At 46.5% G+C, this 20,486-nt stretch overlaps 1 protein-coding gene and 1 pseudogene across 2 annotated transcripts in view; both read right to left on the bottom strand.

Annotated features, from left to right (window-relative positions):
- CFAP52 (cilia and flagella associated protein 52) overlaps positions 1-20,486 on the bottom strand; it is a 64,760-nt gene that overhangs the window by 28,010 nt on the left and 16,264 nt on the right. For both annotated transcript variants that reach the window (XM_075560919.1, XM_075560920.1), the window contains exons 2-6: positions 14,052-14,251; positions 13,018-13,154; positions 8,238-8,366; positions 762-861; positions 111-227 (exon numbers count right to left, since the gene is read on the bottom strand). In XM_075560919.1, the coding sequence (XP_075417034.1) occupies positions 111-227; positions 762-861; positions 8,238-8,366; positions 13,018-13,154; positions 14,052-14,251 (683 nt within the window). The remainder of the gene's footprint in view (positions 1-110; positions 228-761; positions 862-8,237; positions 8,367-13,017; positions 13,155-14,051; positions 14,252-20,486) is intronic.
- On the bottom strand, positions 11,616-11,742 carry LOC142460608 (small nucleolar RNA SNORA33; annotated as a pseudogene).

Below are 20,486 nucleotides of genomic sequence, written 5' to 3'. Positions count from 1 at the left end.
GGCAAGCACGGAGTAGGGCCGCATCCAGACTCCTTCTTAATGAGAAAGAGGGAAGAAAGGGCTAGAAACCAGGGGGCAGGAGAAGGCAGGGCCCAACGGTATAAACTCACCAGACTGAATTTGTCCTTCATGGGCCCAGTGTCCGTCAGCAATTTAGTCCTTGGGTTCATTTTGAGAATGTCTCCGGTTGTGGTGCCCAGGTAGAAGAAGTTGTCATCGTCTGCCATCTTGTGGGGGAGAGTAGCACATCGTGAGCACCATGGCCCGTAATGGGGCACGCATTCCCTGACGACCATGCAGACCTACACGGGTGTCATGGCTACTTCTGGTGTCCCCAGACTAAAGGTGCATTTGGGCAGTGCTGAGGAGAGCAGAACCCAGCCAAACACACATCTGAAGAAACTCCTAGACTGTGATCAGACCATGCATTTCACCTAAAGTTGGTGCACACGCTTGCCTTTACTTTTCTTCCCTCCTTTTCTTTTGTTTTCCCTGTGAGTAATTCACCAGACTGAATCTGTTTCTATTGTTCTGTGTCTGTGGGTTTAAATAGGGTCCCTGTGCCATCTGGCCAGGCCATCATCTCTCTTTCCATGGCTACTCTCCGCATCAGTAGCAGGAGGAGGAGACACTTCCCTTGCAATGCCCTCCAGCACACACACACACACACACACACACACACACACACTCCCCACATCTTGGTGAGGACTATTGACAGGAACATGTGCAAACAGTTACACTTTAGAAAGCCATCTGCTTACGGTGATGCTCATCACTATTCTTTTCATCTGTCCTGTTAGGCACTCCGTTGGCCAGATTTTCCTGTTGGGAAGATCCAGTTCCCAGACTCGAATTGTCCCACTGCAAAAAAGATGGCATGGTCAAGGACTTGCATGTGTGGTGGCCACGCCAGCTCTTCTCTGCTTCCTAAATTCTATGGAAGGAAGAGCCGAAGGAAAGAGAATTGGACGTTTCTTTGTTTGTTTGAAACTAACTGTGTGTCACCAAAGAACTTCAGTCGGTTTCCATTGGACCATTCTTCCTTTCCAGCGGTTAGGTCTGACGGGTAAGGAGTCTCTTTCTCTCTCTCTTTGAATTTTACTCATCAACTTTTTGGCCTTTTATTTGTGGAATCCAACATATAGAAAGGAAAGGCACACTGGGTGTGGCTGCATAGTTCATTTCATCACAAGCAGTGAAGGTTTTCCAGCGAACCCCCACGTATGTGAGACGTGAACATGCCTACGGGTTGCTAGGGCTAGATCCACTGCGACTTGCAGCCTTTCACGCTGTCAGTAGTCCTCAGAGGTGGGTTTGGCTTAGCAGAGCCGAGGTTTACAGAGTACGCGGTCTGTCAACTGTATGGAAAATGGACCAATATGCAAAGTCACTGCCATTCCATCCATTCTCCTAGTGACACGGCAGTGCAGTTGAACTGGTCCTAAAGGTTCCCAAGGGTGTGATCATTATGGGAGCAGACAGCCTCATCTTTCTCCCTGGGCACTGTTAGTGGGTTAAACTGTTGTTCGTGTTATTAGCAGGCCAACCAGTGACCCACTATGCCCTCGAGATTGCCTTCTTGAAACCGGCAGGCACACAAAGAAAGAAAGGAAGCAAGGAAGGAAAGAGTAAGCCAAGTGTTTCTTATAAGATTCTTAGTTTTGAGGAAATCTTCAAGAAGAGTATTTTAGTATGGGCAGCCTTTGGGTAGCACAAAGAGTCACATGCTCAACTGTTAACTGAGAGGTTGGGGGTTCAATTCCAAAGTACGCAGAGACACCTCAGAAGAAAGGCCTGGCAAAAAAATCAGCTACAGAGAACCCAACGGAGCACAGATCTGTTCTGAAACACACGCCATTCCTTTGAGTTGGAATTGATCTCATCGCAACTGGCTTTTATGTTAGCATGAAGACTTTGTTTTACTTGGCTCCACAATTAAGCCTCATGGAAGCAGCAGTCAAGAAATCAAACAATGTACTGCATTGGGCACATCTGCTGCGTAAGACATCTTTCAAAGGGGAGAGAACAAAGACGTCACGCTGAGGGTGAAGGTGCACCTGACTGAAGCCACGAGCTTTCAGTCCCCTCATGGGCCTGGGTGGCAGTGAGATTTTATGTCAATGGTCACCTGCAGAAAGGAAGAGTCCAACCTGCCAGTTAGGTCACGCCTTGATGATGCGTCCTGGGAGATGTGGCCTTTCTATAAGAGAGAACCGAGAACGTCCTTCCCCTCTCTTGTTCTTCGCTGTCAACTTTGCTGGGACTCCGTGCCTGCCTCCTGGGGCCCTCTGGGCCTGAGAGCTGACAATGCCCTGCCATGTTTCCAATGATCTTGGATCCATGGGACTCTGCAGCCACGGGCCTGTGATCGCCCAGCTTCCCGCTGCACCTTTGGGCATCATTGGCCAGCAGCTACCTGAGTCTGAAGAGGGGACCACCTTGCATCATAGGTATGCACTTGAGTTGGACTGCGCTGGGGTGCTGGCTGGATGTAACGTTGTCTCTTGACCTAAGGTTCTTTCTTGTACTTAGATGAGCATGCTGGCTTGTTTCTCCAGACAACCCAGCCTCACACAGCATGTGGACATTGGATGATGAATCAAGAAGAATGGAGGCATTTGAATTAGGGTGTCAGTAAAGAATGCTGGCAGGTCCATGGGCAGAGTAAAGCAGCTGCTAACAACCACAGGGTCCATAGGCGCAATTGTACGGCGATAGTACATAAAGATGACAGTAAGCTCATAGAAAATAGTAGAGGTAGCAGAGAGAGTAAAATAAAGAAGTCAGGCACATTTCATGGTAGCATGCTCACCTCAGCCCCTCTTGATGGTCCACGTGGAGGCGGGCGATGAGGAGAGCGACCGAGTATATTTCTAATCAAGGTTTATATACATTTAGGGGGCATGCAAGTCCCCCTGATTACATCTTGACGGAAAGGGGTGGTACCACAGGTAATACATGCAACGGGAGGAGGACAATCTAGGGGTGTACACACAATAGGAAGGGGAGGGACTAGGGGTACACATGACAAGATGGGCGGACCCTAGATTCAAGATGGCAGCCTAACTTGGTCGTCCTGAAGTGGCTTTGACTTGTCTCTGGGTTCTCCTTCAAGGAAACAATCCACTATCAGTAGGGACTATCTCTATCCACTATCAGTAGGGAGTGGGCCCCACCTAGGGTGGGGCAGGCAATAGTCTGATTGCTCTAGATGACTGAAGGCCCTCAGGGAGATAACCTCTAAGCCGCTTGCGTTGACCTCCAAGTGTGCAGTCGTTTTCCATGTGATGCAAGCAGTGTCTTAGGGTTGGCATATATTTGGGGAACAACCTGGGGGAAAACCTTTCTGTAGCCCACATTCCATGAAGTGCCGGGAGAACAAACAGATTTGTTTTGCAAAAAGCACAGCCGGGTTGCACCTCAGAGGCAAGGATGGCAAGACTTTGTCTCTCATCCTTTGGGCCCGTCATCAGGAGGGGCGTGGTTGTAGAGAGGGTCAGCATCCAGAGTTAGACACTCAGGGAGATGGACTGACACAGTGGCTGTGTCAACGGTGGGCTCAACCACAGCGAAAGGCGGGTGCAACCTGGGCGGCAGTTCCTTTTGCTGTCGGTAGGGCGGGGCAATGGAACTGACTAGAAGGTACCCACCCTGGAAACTTCTATCTTCGAGGAAGGGGATACCTCAAATATAAAACAGGTGGCCATCAAGTCATCTCGGACTCATGGCAACCCCAGGAATGTCAGAGTAGAACTGAGATCCGTGGAGTTTTCATCTTACTATTGTTGAGAATATTCGCAGCCAAATACTCACCAACTCAACAGCTTTGTTAGGCAGGCTAGCGCAGGGCTAAAAAATGTCCATTAACGCATGCCCAGAGAGCCAAGCACGGGGACAAAGGAGTGGCGCACTGCACGTGCTCAGAGGCTCAGGTTTCCCGGCAGTAGGCATGGGTGGGCGCTAAATCTGGATTGGCCCACCTGGGCCAGGTGAATTCAATTCAGCCAATGGGGTCGATCAGGGGTCGTCCACCACGATTCCCCGTGGAATCCTTGAAAAGGCAGGAGCCAAGAGTCAACAGAGACTTTTCTGTGTGACAGTGAGCAGCTTCCGCCAGGCTGCATGGTCGGGAGGAGTCCTGTGGGTGCCATGTAAACCTGAAACTTCTAACTCTCATAAAACTCACTTGGATCACGAACCAGGCTTCGGCGTGAATTCCTTCTCGCGCGGGGCCAAGGACCGAGGCGCAGCTCTAGCTGCAGAGAGAGCTAACAGCTTCTACCAGAACCCTCCGCGACACTGATTGTATGCTGAGTTACGCAATCATCACCATCCCTTTCCCTCAGCTGTCCTTTCCTCATCAATGAACACTCATTTCTCCCTGAGCTTCTGAACCAATCTTTTTAAAAACAAAACAAAACAAGTTTTATTGGCATCCAATTCACATATCATACACTCGAATTGTTCAATAATCTTAAGAAGAGTTGGACAATCACTTCCACAATCACTTTCCTCTTTCTTGTACTCATTATGATTAGCTCCCCATTTCCCACCAGCCCCCCCCCCCTTCCATACCTCCAAGAAACACTGGACCAGCTACTCTACAGATTTACCTACCCTGGATTTCATACACAGAAAAATAGAGAACAAAACAAAAACCCAACAATAACAAAGCAAAACAGAAAACCCTTACTCTATAGGAAACCTTACTCAATAGGAAAGCAGAAAATTTAAAAACCCAAATTGAAAATAGGTCAAAAGGGAGATCAAGTGATATTTAATCTTTCAAGTTGCTACTATTAATTGGATCCCATTAAAACAGCTTAGCAATCAAGGCAGACAGCTTTGCTGGCTAAGTTAAACCATTGCCTGGTTTTAAGATGACCATATTTTAGTTTATGGTTTAAAATTAACTCAGGGCAGTAGTTTCAGGGGTTCTTCAAGTGTTATGAGGTTCAGGAGAATTTGAAATTCTCTTCTTTCGTTTTCTCCTTTTTGATCAAGATTCTGCTAGAGAATCCTTGATCAACATGCTCAGTAAGTAATGGTAGCCTGGCCCCATCCAGTACTAGCCTCCTGACAAAGGTGGCAGTCGTTCTTGAAGCCAATGACCCAGACATCGCCTTCTCCGTCCTGACTGTGCGGCTCCCTCCATTGCTCCAGGCAATTAGAAACCCAACGCTGCCCCTGAATGACAGCTTGCAGGCTTTTAAGATCCCCAGCTAGGAGGCTGAACAGAAGCATGTTGTTTTTGACACCAAATAACTGGTATGTCCCATGAACCTATCATCCTAAACGTCCCAGCCGTGGGCCCAAATCCCATAAGGTTTTTGGTTGTACATAAACAGCCTCCACGACTGCTCTAAGTGTATCTAACTGCACACGTTTGCCAGTTAAGCCTCTTACAGGGGCACAACTTCTCCACAGCAATTGCAGCCCTTCCTGGAACAATTCTGCCTCTCTAGCTTTCAGATGTCACTCACCAGACAGTTCCTTTGAGGCACCTTTGGGTGGACTCAAACCTTTGACCTTTAGTCTAGCAGCTGAGTGAAAGAACTGCTTGCACCAGTCAGGCGTGCCACCTAGAATACAGATGGCGCTGATGTATCAAATTCAGTGTGACTCCTGGAGATATGTCTCCCATGGGCAGCCGAACGGGCCAATATGTGTGTCGCTTAAGCATCTGCTAAGGAACAGAAAAACACCACAGAACCGAGCCTTGGCCAAACCCCTCCGCAAACTCCTTCGGCAAACGCGAACAGCTACCTGCTCACTGGTGGGTGGCCTCAGATGACAAGGACGCGGCCAGCTGCTTTAGGATTAAAGAAGTGTCCATATAGGATTTTCTGCAGGGCTTAGGTTAGCCCATTGCCTTTTATGGCCTCTTCGTTTTCCTCAATTCACCAGGGAACAAACGCAGACTGCGTATCACAAGGTGCAGACAGATTAAGCCTCGGGTGAATTCCCTCTGGCTACAGACCAAGGGTGTGACTGGCAATCATGAAGAATGCATGGGAAAGTGGGTTATTACAGATGCAGTTAGGCTGAAATTCAACATCTTACCTTTTGATCTCCCTTTTGACCCATTTAAAATTTGTTCTAGTTTTTAATATTTTCTGCTTTTTAAAAAATTGAGGGTTTTCTCTGATTTACTTTGTTATTGTTTGTTTGTTTTAGTATGTTTTCCTGTATATGAAATCCAGGATATGTAAATCATAGCAACAGTAACTGGACTAATGGTTTCTTGGGGGGACGGCAGGGGAGGTTGGGGAGTGGGGAGCTAACAACGAGTAGAAGTTCATTGTGCTAATGCGTGTCCAGCTCTTCTTAATATAACTGAACTGTTGGATTGTATGATCTGTGAACTGGATGCCAATAAAACTGGTGTGTGTGTGTGTGTGTGTGTGTGCGCGTGCGTGTGTGTGTGCGTGTGTGTGTTAAAAGAAACAGTGTAAGATATGACAAAATAACGATGTATCAATTACCAAGGGCACATGAGGGAGGGGGGGAGAGGGGAGGGAGGGGAAAAAAAAAGAGGACCTGATGCGAAGGGCTTAAGTGGAGAGCAAATGCTTTGAGAGTGATTGGGGCAGGGAATGTATGGATGTGCTTTATACAATTGATGTATGTATATGTATGGATTGTGATAAGAGTTGTATGAGTCCCTAATAAAATGTAAAAAAAGAAAAGAGGAGAAAAAATGATTAGGGAAAAGAATGTACAGATTTGCTTTATAAAAAAATTAAAAGAAACAGTGTAGCTCTAGAGCAGCATAAATGCTCAACTTCCACTAGAAAAGTAACCAATAATGTGCGCCCTTCACCAAATGAGCGTCCTCAAGGACATACCCAACTTATACCTCAACACTGCATTTTCCAACGGACATAGAAAAAGGATGGTTTTATACACGTGTGACCTTAACTTCAAACTCTACGTAGGGCTCTGCTTCATGAATGTACAAATTCAGTTCTTCTGTTAGTCAGACCCTGGCCTCTGTTCAGACCTGCAGCTGGGGGTCATGCTTAGGTGGCTCTAGCCGATTCTCTCAGAAATTATCTCATGTATCAAACAGTCTATAACCAACACTCATGGAAGCCGCAGTCAAGAAGTCAAATGATCTTTTGCATTGGGCAAATCTGCCGCCAAAGTCTCTTTCAAAGGTTAAAGAGCAACATGTCATGTTGAGGCCTAGGATCCACCCGGACCCAAGAAGCCCTGGTGTCTTCAATGGCCTCGTTTGCCCGGGGAAGCTGGGAAATGAATAAGGAAGAATGGAAAAGAATTGATACATTTGAATTATGTTCTTGGCCAACACATGATGGCCCAGAATATTAAAAGTACCAGGGACGGCCAGAAGAAAAAACACATTTGTCAGCCAGAATGCTCCTTAGAAGGGAGGCTGGCAAAGCTGTCTCACACTTGTTTAGGGCACATTACCAGACACATCCAGTAAAGGACATCATGCTAGGGGGACAGTCAGTGAAAGGCAAGAAGACTCGCCGAGCGGGACTGACATGGTGGCTGCCACAACGGGCAGTGTGCCAACTGTGAAGATGGCATGTGGCCGAGGATAGCCCGTGCTCTGAGCTGCAAAGGGTTCCCATGAGCCTGACCAGCACCAGGGCACCCAACACCAACAAGAAGAGCTCAGGCGAATCTTCCTGGCACGCTTCATTTGCAAACTGTCATTTCATGGGTCGCTAAGTGTTTGGCTGCGAACCAGAAGGCTGGCAAATGGAAATGACCAGCCTCTCTGTGGGTGAAAGAGGTGATAGTCTGTTTCTGTCAAGATTTCCAGTCTTGACACATCTGTGGTCAGACCTACCTTGTCTTACATGGTTACTCTAAGTTGGCATTGACCTCATGACCATTGGTAAATCAGGAGGCGGAGGAATAAGAAAGGTCAACCAGCAGGTGAATCTCTGCAATGGTGCAGATTACTCTGTGAGCTTGGATTGGACATCACGTGTTCTCAGTAACAAACAAACAAACAAGAACCTGAAATGCATCTCACAGGTAAGCAGGTCTTTTTCACCAGGAAGCACAGGATTTCCCATCACCATGTTTAAAATCAATGACTTTCCAAGGAGGACTAAATCTTGAAGGTCACGGTATAAGGTATTTGTCCAGGATGAAAGACATATGCCCCCCAGACTGTATGGCAATTGCCTGGCGCCTTCTACACAAGCAAATCCAGTGGGTTCTGAGGTCTGAAGAGGCCCAGCCCTGACACGTACTTTCCAGCGGTAACAAACATCTCATCCTGGCACTCCGAGAAGATGATGGTGGTGGCGTTGCCCACATTCAGGCCGGCTGCGGGGCTGCCACAGATGGCGTCCCTTTTGTCTATGCTCCACACGACCACACTGCCAAGAAAAAGAAGACAAATGCAGCGAGGATTTCCATGGTCCCAGCGAGGAGAAATGAGGAAGGAACACCAAACAATTACACTGCCTCCCCCGCCCCACCAATGTCTCCTACAAAACCTTGGCTATTCTAAGACAAAATGGGGAGACCTCAAAAAATGTTTTTCTATTGCTTATTTATTTATTGAACGATCATTTTATTTGGGGCTGTTACGATTCTTATAACAATCCACACATCAATTATATCAAGTAGTTTAGTACATACGTTGCCATCATTACAGACATTGACTTTCTACTGAGTCCTTGGTATCAGCTTCTCTTTTTTCCTTCCCTCCCCTCCCCCTACCTTTGCGACCCCTTGATAAATTATAACTATTCTCATATCTTACACTGCCCGCTGTCTCCCTTCCCCCACGGGTTTGGTAGTTCATCCCCATGGAGGGGTGTGTTTGTGGTTATGTGTCGATCATTGGGATCAGTTCCCCCTTCCTCTCTTCTATTCCCCACATTCCCCCTACCCTTCTGGTATCACTACTCCCATTCCTGTTCCTGGATTCCATGTGTCCTGAGCTCTTATCTCTTATCTGTACCTGTGCACATGCTCTGGTCTAGCCCTGAGTGAAAGGCAGGACTGGGGTCATGATAGTGGGGGGTGAGGAAGCTTTGAGGAACCAGAGGAATACTGTGTGCTTCATCGGTACTGTACTGAGCCCTGGTTGACTCATCCCTTCCTTCTGTGAGAGGATGACCCATTGGTTACAGATGGGTTTTGGGTCTCTGCTCCAACCCCCCCTCATTCTCAACAATATGTTTTGTTTTGTTTTGGGTCTTCTGGTGCCTGTTACCCAGTCCCGAGGACACATTTGAACACCAATGATTATAAGGTGAGAATCCAGGTATCCTCCTCAGGCAGGTGTGATGATAAAGACATTTTGTAGCTATTCAAGGCACTAAGGTATGTCACCTATTATTCTGTGTAAAAGACTTCCTTGGGTAAGTATTTCAGCAAACAAACAAGCAGAAAAGAGAGAGAGAAAAGACACAAAGTAATGGAGAATTTAATAAAGAGGTTAGCCTGAGGCAGTGTCCTCAAGGCTGAATGCATCAGACTCACTTGGAGGGGCTGTGGGATCAGAGGCGTGGGCCCCCCTGGAGGGTTTCGGATTCCGGAAGTCGAGGCTGGGGCCTGGCAATTTGCTTTTCTACTAAGTCCAGGCGATGCGGATGCTGCTGGCCTGTGGCAGGCCTGAGAAGAGGCTTTCCTGTCCAAATAATTGTGTCCTGAGCATTTGTCACCTACTAATGGCCTTAATCTCCTCCCTGATGGGGAGCACTGCCTGTGACATGTGTGTAGACACTGCGATGATTAAGGGACCCGGCTGAAAAGCGGAGTGCTGTGGGCGGGAGAGTCAGTGTGGGAATTGTTAAGAGGACTGGAGGGTGGAGGTACATCTGGCCTCAGGCTCGCAGCACCTGCCTTGGGCAATCTTGATGCATTTACGTGTCCTTTTCCCTTGTCAAGTTAGAGGAAGCCCTGGTGTATAACGGTGATGTGTTGGGCAGCTAACCACAAGGAGGGCAGTTTCTCCAAGGGAGGAGAAGGGGGTTTTCTACTCCTGGAAACAGGTACGTCTTGGAAACCCACCCAGGCTCTTCCCCCGTCGAGTGGGGTTGGAATTGATTCGATGATGGCAGTGAGAGAGAGTTACTACAGCGTTAGAGGAGGTCAGGTGTTAGCATTTAAATTGGTGGAACTTTGTAGTCAAAACATCTTTCATGCCCATTGTGGGCCTTTGGGTCAAGTGTCAAAAATCGAGACCATTTCCTTTATGTAAATGCAATGTTTCTAATATTAAATGGCATTTTAAATGCACGATCTCATTCAAGAAAGGCATGCGAAGGCCAATCATTTGACGGTGTTGCAGAACTGATTGTGGTGAGGATTGTACAACGCCTCTTGATGTAACTCAACTAGTGAATTGGGTAGTGGTCATGTGGTGGGGTGGTTATGCGTTGGGCCCTACCTGCTAGGTCAGCAGTTTGGAACCAGCAGCTGCTCCATACAAGAAAGATGGGCTTCGGCTGACTCTCGTGAAGAGTTTCAGTCTGGAAACGCACAGGGCAGTTCTAGTCTGTCCTCTGGGGTGGCTGTGAGTCAGCATTTACTGCATGGCAGTGAGTCTGGCTTGGGTTAGTCCAGCGGTTCTCAACCTTCCTAAGGCCGCGACCCTTTCATACAATTCCTCATGTTGCGGTGACCCCTCAACCATAAAATTATTTTCGTTGCTACTTCATCACTGTCATTTTACTACTGCTAGGAATCAGGCAACCCCTGTGAAAGGGTTTTTTGACCCCCAAAGGGGGTCGCAACCCACAGGTTGAGAGCCGCTGGGTTAGACAGTTATTGCAAAGACTGAGGTCTAAATGTCTACACATAGACGCTGTCTTTGGCACAGACTTGCAGAGATGGTAACTGGATGAATGGGCCTTTGGGAGTGTGGCAGGGGAGGCTGGGGAAATGAGGAGCTCATACCAATGAGGACAAGAATGAAGACAACGTTCTGCAATGGATTGTGGTGATGACTGTACAGCTCTTCTGGATGTGACTGAGCTACTGAATGCATGATATATGGACTATATGCCAATAAAACTGTTGGGGAGAAACAGCTTCATAAATGGCTCCCCTCTCTGTGTAGAAGCAGCCAGCTGGCTTGGGGAGAACAGTGCACTCACACAAGCACACACACAGATTCCAGGCTGACCCTCGATCGTCCAGAACCATTTGGCACCGGCCTATCCTCTGCACAGTGAGCGCTCAGGGATGGGGATATTGTGTTTTCCAAGGGCAGCAAGGTTTCTTTTTCACGTTGCCTTTAGGATTCTCAACATTTCCCAGACTTTCTGGCAGCAACTTTTAGTGGGCCTAAAATCAAGCTTAACATTGTAGCGAGGAGAGGAGCATTTGGTGGCTCGACCTGGTGGAGGGGCCATCTCTCCTACAAGGCCCCTCCTGGCATCTTCCTGGCAAGGTAGGGGTAGGGAATAGGCCAATGGCTAAACTAGAATCTCTGTGGGTAAGACCCAGGCCACAGTGGAAAGCTCCCCAGGTGATTCCAATGAGCAATCAAGGTTGCCAACAACTGCTTCTAGATACACTAAGAATGTTACTGCACGATTTCTGGGCCCATTTCTCAATAGGGCTGGCTCAGGGGAGGTGGGATTAACGGGCCATCAGTCTAATTTATTTTTTAATGTAGCCACTTTCAGGGACCTTAATGATCTCAATTATCCTTAAGACTCGCAACATGGCTTTATTGTTATTGCCAGCTTTTTCTAAATTTCTGCAGAAACACATTCAAGTAAGCAGGTTTGGCAATCAGTCTATTAAAGGAGGGAATCTTAAGAACATTTTTTATTTACTATAGCGAGAGGAATTGTATATATTGAACCCAGAGTTGCTCTTGGGAGAAAGGCCAGGCTTTCTGCCCATAGGCAGGTGACAGCCTCAACCTCTGAAACCCTAACTAAGGTCACTGAGTTCGGAACTGACTCACAGCCAGTACGTGAGTTTTGATGTTCTTTGAGAATGTGCTTAGAAAGATGTATGTGCTGATTGTTCTTCCTCAGGGAATGCTTTCAGATAGACTTTTTCCAACCACAATATATGTGTCCTCTACCTAACTAATTTGATTTTGAGTTCATGGAGGGCAAAGATCATATCGTGGTGAGGGGAATTTAAGATGCCACCTCTGAGCACTGTCGCCTGCGCGGTGACTTGGTTCCTCATCTGTCCAATGGCATCAGTAGCTCCCAGCAGACTGGTTGTGAAGCTTAAATGAGACCATGCAGCTCAGGTGCTGGGGACACACGTGCCACCTAGTAAGTGTTCAATTAAAAAGAATTAGATCAATGGATGACAACAACGATGATGTCTCCTTAACAGCAGTGGCTCTTGGGTTTGGCTGCAAATTGTAATTACATGGGAAGTTATAAAACTCCTTACACCAAACCAATGAAATAAGACTTTCTGAAGGTGGGAGGCATGAGCAGTTCTCTAAAACTTCTTAGTTGATTTAAGGGGCCTAGATGGCACGTGTGTGTGTGTGTGTGTGTGTGTGTGTGTGTGTGTAAGCTAACCACAAGGTCGGTGTTTTCCTTGGGAGATAGAGGAGGCTGTCTGCTTCCCTAAAGCTTCAGAAAGTCTATATCAGCAATTCTGAACCTGTGGGTCGCGACCCCTTTGGGGGGTGTCAAATGACCCTTTTACAGGGGTCGCTCGATTCATAACAGTAGCAACATTACAGTGATGAAGTAGCAATGAAAATAATTTACGGTTGGAGGGTCACCCCAACATGAGGACCTGTATGGAAGGGTCGCGGCATTAGGAAGGTTGAGAACCCCTGGTCTATATAGACAGGGGTTGCTATGATTTGGAATCAGCTTGATGGCGTGCCGTGGGTTGGCTGACTTCAAGAGGAGGCTAGGCTCAAGAGCCACTGTTCTCTGGCACGTCGTTCTCATGGGTCTTTGGCACAACACACACTCAGAAAGAGATTGGCCAACCGAGACTGTGAGCCAGGAGAGGGAACGCAACGCTCACCTGTGGAAATCCCACCTGGTGGAAAAGCGGTACACGTGTTTAGTTCATTACCTTCCATCATCAGGGCCGCCTAGGGACACCAAGTACAAATCATTTGGCGAAAAGGCCAGAGCTTCAATTTTGCCCTTGTGAAGCGACAGCCGAGCAATCAGCTCCCTTTTCTTATAGTCCCACAGAATGATGTCTGCCTGCAGGAAGAGCATGCCGTCAGACACACAGACACCTTTTCCAGACGTCTGAAGACAAGAGCGGCCCGTCTCCGTGAGGAGGAACCGGTCGGAGTCGCTGCTCGAGGAGAAAGGAGACCGTGTTTTACCCGGAGCGCAGCCACCACGCAGGGAACATTTAGTAAGTGGTGACTTGGGCTCCGGAGCATTATTTGCCACAAGCCACAACACCCGGGGCCGAAACAGCAGACTCCTGTGCTCCCCCACCTGACAGACGGAGATGGGCAGAAAGAAGAGAGGAGGTTTTGAAATCAAGGAAGAAGAGAAGTACTCAGCCACACGGAGGTAGCAACCTAGAGTGGGGTCATCCCCGCCCCCCCCGGAATCTCTCTCGCTTTAAATCAGGGGTAGGGAACAGGTGGCCTGAGGGTAAACCAACCAACCAACCAACCAACCAACCAACCAACCAACCAACCAACCAACCAACAGCAAATTCACTTCCATAGAGTTGATGCCAACTCAGAGCAACCCTATAGGATAGCGTAGAACTGCCCCTGTGATTTTCTGAGACGATAACTCTTTATGGGAGTAGAAAGCCCCATCTTTCTTCCAAGGAGTGGCTGTCGGCTTTGAACTGCTGACCTTGCAGTTAGCAGCCCAACACGTAACCACTGTGCCCCCAGGGCTCCTTGTGGGCCATTCACATGGTTCTAAATCATCACGCCAGCCAGCATCACACCCCTCCCCAACCCAAAGCCGTTCCAGTCATCAGGTTATGACTGAGTTAATTAAACATGTGACCCGTGTGGCCGAGGATCAGGCCATCACTATCCAAATAGACCTTGGCAGATATAAAAAAAAAGGTCCCCCACCCCTGTGCTAAATGACTTCACAAAGAGTTCTCTTTCATTTGTTTACCTTAAAGCCCATGAAGGTGACTTGTCCGGAGGCCAGGTAAAGGCCACTCTTAGAGATGGCCACACAGGAGACGTTGTTACCGTGGCCATGGAGGAAATTCTGTTCCTTCGTATTGATTGACTGAATGAGGACTGTGCAACCCAGGGGGTAAATCAGATGCTCCTGGTCCGGGTGACACTTCAGGCCATTGGGCACATGTCCTAGAAAAGAGAGAAGAGGCAAAACTAATCACCCGGAACGGCACCGGCTGGGGAATTGCTTCCTTCAACACCCCACAAGGAAGGCTTTGCCATAAACCTTTATTGTAACTAAAGCTGGCAGGTGAGAGGCAATTGACAAGAAGATGAGTATGGTATGTTGTTGTTGGGTGCTTTTAAAGTCCTCTCCCGGACTCATGGGGAACTCATGCACAATGGAATGAAATGCTGTCTGGACCTGGGCCATCTTCATGAGCCCCTAGGGAACTGGGCTGCGTTAGTCCGGGTAGACTAGAGAAACAAATTCGTATGTATAGGAAAGAGCTTTATATACAAGAGCAGTTGAATATTGAGAAAACATCCCAGCCCAGTCCAGATCAAGTCCATAAGTCCGATATTAGCTCATATATCTGATACCAATCTATAAAGTCCTCTTCAGACTCACAAAACACATGCAATGACAGTGAATGCCGGAAGATCCCAGGCCAGTGGGTTCAAAGTATTGTGAAGCAAATGGCGGTAGAAGCATCTTGTGCTGGTGGCTCCATGTGGCTCCTCCAGTTTCCAGGGCACAGGGTCTATCAGCGTGGTGCCATGTGTCTTGTCAGTAGAGTCTCTCAGGGAGTGAGTCTTGAGTCTTGTCAGTAGAGAGTCTCCAAGGGAGTGAGCAGAGAGAGTGTCTGTCCCACCTTCAGGGAGGAAAAACAGGAATTCCCAGAATCCTCAGGGGAACACCATGCCTACACAGAGACCTCATTGGCTATGCAATGATTGACAGACTAGACTCCACCCCATTACTTGGAAGCCTCAAATTGACAAAGGATTATATAACTACCACATGAGCCATGGTAATCTTTAGGGTTTTCATGGGTGCATTTTCAGTAGCTCCCCAGGTCTCTCTTCATCTATGAAGAAATCCATTTAACATCAGAACAACATGAAAGCCTCCACAGAGAGATGAGTGATAACTAAGTCATGGTGCATTTTCCAGGAAGCAAACCCAGGTATTCTGTGGAGTCCCCACGTCCCTGCATAAATTGGTCCACAACAGAGCTTCTCAAGATAGAACTGCCTGAAACCTGTGGCTCTTGTTAGGCAATCTCAAGTTGATTCTGATCCATAGCAACTCAGAGGGCAACAGAACAACACACTGCCCGGGCCTGTGACATCCTTGCAATTGTGTGAGCCCATTGTCTCAGCCACCATGTCCATCCATCTTATGAAGGGCCTTCTTTTTGGGCCGACCGTCCCCACTTTACCATGATGTCCTTCTCCAGAGACTGGCCCTGCTTCACACTTCATGAACAAAATTTCACACATGTCCATGGTGCTGATGTCTTCTGGTTGGCTAGCTCTCTGAGTGGCATTGGCTTTGCTTCTGGAAAAAGCAACTTCCATGTGTGTTTGAAGCCCACTTCTGGTACCATAATGTGTTAGTCCAGGTAGACTAGAGAAACAAATTCACAGATACTCATATGTATACAAGAAAGAACTTTATATAAAAGAGCAATTGTATATTAAGAAAACATCCCAGTCCAGTCCAGATCAAGTCCATAAGTCCAATATTAGCCCATACATCCGATACCAGTCTATAAAGTCCTCTTCAGACTCACGAACACATGCAATGACACCAAATGCAGGATGATCACCAGCCAGTGGGTGGGAAGTCTTGTGGATCCAGTGGTGGTGATAGCATCTCAGCACTGGTGTGGGTCTCCATGTGGCTCCTTCAACTCAGGGGTTCTGGCTCCATCAGCGTAGCTCCACGTAACAAGTCAACAGGAATGTCTTGCAGGGAGACGAAGCATAGAGTGTCTCCCATCTCCAGGGATGAAGACTAGTTCCCAGAATCCTTTGGAGAAAGCCATGCCCACACACACAGAGACCTCATTGGCTATGACCTGATTGACAGGCTAGACTCCACCCCTTCACAAGTTGACAGATTATATAACTGTCCCAGATAACATCATGCTTTGGATAGCATGTCCAAAGCATGTGAGAGAAAGTTACAACCTCACTTCTAAGGAGCATTCTGGCTGTTGTTCTTTGGATACAGATTTGTTCATTCTTCTGGAATGAACATGGAAGTCCATGGTATTATTCGATATTCTTTGCCAAATCCACCCTTTAAAGGCATCAATTCTACGGTCTTCCTTATCCATTGTCCAGCTTTTATATGCGTAGGAAGTAATTAAAAATAACTTGACTTGAGCCAGGATACCTTAATTCTCAAAGTGACATTGATTGTTGTTTAACCCTTTGAAGCAGATTTGCCCAACGTGGATAGGTCATTTGACTTCTTGTCTGTGGTGTTGATTGTGGAGTCAAGTCCAATGAAATCCTCGGCAACTTCAATATCTTCTCCATTTAATCATGAAACTGCTTACTGATCTAGTTATGAGGAGTTTTGTTTTCTTTATATTGAGGTATAATTTTAACTCAAGGCTACAGTCTTTGATCTTCTTTAGTGCTTCAAATCCTCTTCAATTTCAGCCAGAATGGTGTGTCATTTGCATATTTGCATTTGATTATGGACAACATTGCAAAGCATGGAAATTCTAGAACATGTAATTATGCTCATGTGAAACCTGTCTAAACAAGAGGTGGTCATCTAAACAGAATGAAACCCTTACACCAGTATCCCCGTTCTATGACTCCCTGGTTGGTACTCTGTGGCCAACTCTTCTCTTATCTAAATCTTCCATTTTTGGAATCCTGGTTATCAGTACTCCATCCCGACGCCCTTCTTTAAAGAATGGTCTTAGACTCTTTCCAGTCTAAAGCAGGTCCAAGAGCATGCTCAGTCCAGGTAGTTGTCCTCTAATTAACCCTAAATCACTGGAAAGAACATATTACCTGACTTAATGTTCTCTCCAACCTCATATTCAAGTGAGAGATGCATCTAGAGAACATCTGGAAGAACGTAAGTCACCACTTGGACCTCTGTTATGGACAGGGATGGGTTAGAGGTTAGAAAGGGGTTGGAAGAAGTCAGAATCTTGGAAGCATATATCGGAGATGCAAGTGATCCCAACTCGGGGAAGCCTTTTGTAGTTTGGTCACGAGTCCTTTGTCTGCATAGACAATCAAGTCACTCTCTGTTTCTCTTGCATGCAGTGTCCTCTTTATTTCAATTGGCTAATAAAGAAGGACAAAGACTCATAGAACAAGAACAAAATAGTGTGTGTTTCACATCAGAGGTCAGAGTTGCATTCTTTTTTTTTTTTTTTAACATTTTATTAGGGGCTCATACAACTCTTATCACAATCCATACATATACATACATCAATTGTATAAAGCACATCTGTACATTCTTTGCCCTAATCATTTTCAAAACATCCGCTCTCCACTTAAGCCCTTTGCATTAGGTCCTCTTTTTTCCCCTCCCTCCCCACAGAGTTGTATTCTTTCATCACGATTATTCATCTATAGGTGTAGCGAATAATCCAAGAAGCTGGGCAAGATGAAAAAGAAGAGGCATCAGAATTGGAGGAAGATTAACTAACAACTAAATAAAATGCTGAGCAGATCCCTTAAAATATAGAATCTGATTTCAGATTGGAAGTGAGACCCAAGATTCTGCATTTCTCCTAAGCGTCTAGGTAACAGAGGCTGGCTGATTCATTGACCAGGCCCTAGCACCAGTTCCTGTAATCCTAAAAAGAATCACATTCCCTGCAGCCTGTCTGGGTGAGGGCACAGGATAAGGAGCATGAAACTCCATGAACTCAGACCAAACTTGGAAAAAACATAAACTTGGTTTCAGGGCAAAGAACCATCCAGCACTCTGAAGAAGCCCGGGACCCTCCAAGATATGACCCTATTCCTTACGCAGCTCCCCGTTCTTCAGTTAGGTGTCAAACCCCAGCTTAACATGCATAAACCTTTGTAAATATGCAGTGGATTTAGGGCCCCCATCAGTATACTTCTTTGGTCAGAATTGGCTAATGTTTTTCTTGCATATTTATTTTAATAAGGTACTAGCGCTTAAATTCTGGACATCAGGTTTGTAGATGGCTATGGATAAAATCCGTAAGTCCCAAGTCCCATGTGGATTAAGCCTGCATTGAATTCCTGCTGGCTTTTAACCAGAAATGTGAACAGTCCTGCCCTCGGGCCTCTGTATGAGAATGTGGGTTATCTTCATCTACCTCATCAGGCCAGGGAAGGGCAGTCTCCTTTGAGGGTTTACCTGGGTGTGTCCTGAATAGAGACTGCTGTACTGGGGTCACATAGCAATGAGTGCCTTCACTGAAAGGCCCTAGATCAATTTCTTCTTCTTTTTAAAATCATTTTATTGGGGGTCCGTACAACTCTTATCACAATCCATACATCCATCCATTGTGTCAAGCACATGTGTACATTTGTTACCATCATCATTTTCAAAACATTTTCTTTCTACTTGAGCCCTTGGTATCAGCTCATTTTCCCCCTCCCTTGCCTGCCCTCCTCCCTCATGAACCCTTGATAATTTATAAATTATTAATATTTTTTTCATGTCTTACACTGACCGATGTCTCCCTTTACCCATTTTTCTGTTTTCTGTTGTCTGTCATTGTGATTGGTTCCCCTTTGTCTCCCCACATTCCCCTTACCCTCCTGTTATGGCTACTCCCAGTATTTGTTCTGGATTATCTGTTTTTTTCCCCAACTCCTATCTGTACCTGTGTCCATGCTCTGGTCTAGCCAGATTTGGAAGGTAGAATTGGGGTCATGATAGTGGGGGTGGAGGAAGCATTAAAGAGCTAGAGGAAAGTTGTATGTTTCTTTCTTTAAAAAAAATCATTTTATTAGGGGTTCATACAACTCCTATCACAATCCATACATACATCAATTCTGTAAAGGAAAGTTGTATGTTTCATCGGTGCTATACTGTACCCTGACTGGCTTGTCATATCCCTGAGACCCTTCTGTAAAGGGATGTCCAGTTGCCTACAGATGGGCTCTGGGCCTCTACTCTGCACTCCCCCTCATTCACATTGATATGATTTTTTGTTCTGAGTCTTTGATGTCTGATACCTGATCCCATTGACACCTCATGATCACACAGGCTGGTGTGCTTCTTCCATGTGGACGTTTGCTTCTCAGCTAGATGGCTGCTTCTTTATCTTCCAGTTTTTAAAAGCATTGGGCATCACCAGCTTTCTTTACCACATTTGTTTATGCACCCACTTTGTCTTCAGCGATCGTGTCAGGAAGGCGAGCATCATGGAATGCCAGGTTAATAGAACAAAGTGTTCTTGCGTTGAGAGTGTTCTTTTTTTTTTATTAGGGGTTCATACAACTCTTATCACAATCCATACATATACATACATCAATTGTATAAAGCACATCTGTACAGTCTTTGCCCTAATCATTTTCTTTTTTATCTTCTTTTCTTTTTTACATTTTATTAGGGGCTCATACAACTCTTATCAGAATCCATACGTATACATACATCAATTGCATAAAGCACATCCACACATTCCCTGCCCCAATCATTCTCAAAGCATTTGCTCTCCACTTAAGCCCCTTGCATCAGGTCCTCTTATTTCCCCCCCCTCCCTCCCCATCCCCCCCTCCCTCATATGCCCTTGGTAATTTATACCTCGTTATTTTGTCATATCTTGCCCTATCCAGAGTCTCCCTTCCCCCCCTTCTCTGCCGTCCACCTCCCAGGGAGGAGGTCACATGTGGATCCTTGTAATCAGTTCCCCCTTTCCAACCCACTCACCCTCCACTCTCCCAGCATCGCCCCTCACACCCTTGGTCCTGAAGGTATCATCTACCCTGGATTCCCGGAGGGTGTTCTTGAATAGAGGCCCAATCTGCTACCTTAATACTAAACCTATAAGCATATGTACATTTCCCAACCCTACATCAATCTTATAAGTTCTGTCTAATGTCACGTGCATGTCCCGTTTGGGAGCAGTTTCCTGTGTCTGTAGCCCCATCTGTAACTGTACTGTGTCGATCTGCCACGAATCACGCTTTCTTGTCAGTTTCCTTTGACCTCACGTCCTTTCTGTGTGCTCCAATCTCTACAGACCCTTGGACACCACAGTGACCTTATTATTTTTTTTTTTACAGTGACCTTATAGCAACGAGCAACGGTCTTCCTAATTCAGATGACGTGTCTTTGACTCTGTCTTGTCTTTTCCTGCTGAAGACTTACTAAGTGTCCCCCTTAAATCCTGGAGTCTCCTTCGTGCCCTAAAACAGCAGCATAAATTTACAAGTCAGATTGCCTATTAAAAAG

This window comes from Tenrec ecaudatus, chromosome 10 (genome assembly GCF_050624435.1).
Source record: "Tenrec ecaudatus isolate mTenEca1 chromosome 10, mTenEca1.hap1, whole genome shotgun sequence".
NCBI classification, from domain to species: Eukaryota; Metazoa; Chordata; class Mammalia; order Afrosoricida; family Tenrecidae; genus Tenrec; species Tenrec ecaudatus.
Note: the sequence above shows the minus strand (reverse complement) of the source record. Positions and strands in the feature narration are given on the sequence as shown.